The sequence below is a fragment of the Triticum aestivum genome, chromosome 1A (assembly GCF_018294505.1).
Source record: "Triticum aestivum cultivar Chinese Spring chromosome 1A, IWGSC CS RefSeq v2.1, whole genome shotgun sequence".
NCBI classification, from domain to species: Eukaryota; Viridiplantae; Streptophyta; class Magnoliopsida; order Poales; family Poaceae; genus Triticum; species Triticum aestivum.
The window spans coordinates 17,210,966-17,213,172 of NC_057794.1; the positions used below are offsets into that span (position 1 = coordinate 17,210,966).

At 58.0% G+C, this 2,207-nt stretch overlaps 1 protein-coding gene across 1 annotated transcript; it reads left to right on the forward strand.

Annotated features, from left to right (window-relative positions):
* Positions 1–301: 301 nt before the first annotated feature.
* Positions 302–1,894, forward strand: LOC123073828 (tyrosine decarboxylase-like). The gene has a single exon (XM_044496877.1). The coding sequence runs from the start codon at positions 302–304 to the stop codon at positions 1,892–1,894; it is 1,593 nt and encodes a 530-aa protein (XP_044352812.1).
* The last annotated feature ends 313 nt before the right edge of the window (positions 1,895–2,207 follow it).

The following is a 2,207-nucleotide window of genomic DNA, read 5'->3' on the forward strand; positions in this document are numbered from 1 at the left end:
TTGGGGCGGAGGGAGTAATAAAAATGACTGTGTGCATCAATTGATGCCGAAGGCTTTAACCTTCTTTTCGAAAAAAAAAATTAAAAGCATGGTGAAATGTGGATGTGTGAACCCACACTGTATCCACCCTAGAAAAAACCTTATTCATAGTAGCACCAAATGCCGTTGCCCCGGTAAGCGTCTCAGTTCCTATAAATTGAAACCGGGGCTGCTCAGGAATTGGCACCAGTCCACATTGCCAAAGCAATCATCAGTGTATCAGCGCGTAGGGCCATTAACAAACTCGAGTGCATCTTCACATATGGCCCCACCAGCGCAATGCTTGGACACGGTCACCGGTGCAACCGGCCAGAATGGCACCGTGCCGGTGATAGGGCACACGCCGGAGAAGAAGATGCAATGCCACAACCTGCTTGACGCCGACGAGTTCCGGCTCCAGGGTCACCAGGTAATCGACTTCATAGCCGAGTATTACAGCGGCATGGGTGACCACCCCGTGCACCCCAGCGTCACCCCCGGCTTCCTCCGCAACCTGCTCCCTACCGAGGCGCCGTCCCATCCGGAGCCCGACGCGTTCAGCTCCGCGCTCAAGGACGTCCGCGACATCATCCTCCCGGGCATGACGCACTGGCAGAGCCCCCGCCACTTCGCGCACTTCCCGGCGTCGAGCAGCACCGTCGGCGCCCTCGGGGAGGCGCTCACCGCCGGCATCAACGTGGTCCCCTTCACGTGGGCCGCTTCGCCGGCCGCCGCTGAGCTCGAGATGGTGGTCGTGGATTGGCTCGGCAAGGCACTGCACCTTCCCGAGAGCCTCCTCTTCGCCGGAGGCGGAGGGGGCACGATTCTTGGCACCTCGTGCGAGGCCATACTCTGCACTCTCGTCGCCGCAAGGGACCGGAAGCTCGCCGAGATCGGTGAGAACAGGATCTGTGACCTCGTGGTCTACTGCTCGGACCAGACCCACTTCGCCTTCCGCAAGGCCGCACGCATTGCCGGCATCCAGCGTGACCACTGCCGGGCGATACACACGTGCCATGGCGACATGTTCGCGCTGTCGCCCACGGAACTGCAGGCCGCCATGCAGGCTGACGTGGATGCCGGGCTTGTGCCCCTCTTCCTGTGCGCGACCATCGGGACGACCCAGACCACTGCCGTCGACCCCATCGGCGAGCTCTGCGCTGTCACCGCGCCGCACGGAGTGTGGGTGCACGTGGACGCGGCGTACGCCGGCTCCGCGCTCGTCTGCCCGGAGTTCACCTACGTGATACACGGCGTGGAGGCCGTGGACTCCTTCAGCATGAACGCCCACAAGTGGCTCCTCGCCAACAACGACTGCTGCACGATGTGGGTGAAGAAGCCGAGCGCACTGGTGGCTGCGCTCGGGACCGAGCAGGAGTACATCCTCAAGGACGCGGCGTCGGAGGGGCACGACGTGGTGGACTACAAGGACTGGAACATGACGCTGACACGCCGGTTCCGCGCGCTCAAGATGTGGCTCGTGCTCCGCTGCTACGGCATCCAGGGCCTGCGCGACCACATCCGCTCCCACGTCCGCATGGCCGTGGCGTTCGAGAAAATGGTGAGGGCCGATGAGAGGTTCGAGGTTGTGACTGACAGGACGTTTGCGCTGGTGTGCTTCCGGCTTCGCCCACAGGACAAGTTCAGCGGTGAGAAGACGGCCAACGACCTCAACCGAGGCCTCCTAGAAGAGGTGAACGCGGTCACCTCGGGGCCCTACATGAGCGCCGCAAACGTAGGCGGTATGTTCATGCTAAGGTGTGCCGTGGGGAGCACGCTCACGGAGGAGCACCATGTCGACGATGCATGGAAGGTTGTGCAGGATCGGGCCTCGGCGATCCTTCGTAAGATGGAGATCATCTACAGCTCTAGGTAACCTACGAACTTGGTGAAGATGAACTTCGATTCAAGGTTCACCACAATAATTAGGCGGGCCACGGAATCATGCATGAGGATTGTACTTCGCGAATAGAGCTGCCCATGTAATGTACTACTACTTGCTTTTTGTTACGTCTGTATTTGAAACTATTGTTTACATTTTTCCCTTTTCCCTAAAGGTTGCATAATAATTGAGATGTAAGGTGATATACACCTATTTCGACGGTTATATACATAAAGTGATTATATATTGTTTGTATTGTATTATGTGTTCCCGCTTCATTGTTTTCATTGTATTCTTGTATGTAACT

Excerpts from the sequence above, each read along its gene's own strand:
- LOC123073828 (XM_044496877.1), top strand. The coding sequence starts at position 302 with ATGGCCCCACCAGCGCAATGCTTGGACACGGTCACCGGTGCAACCGGC.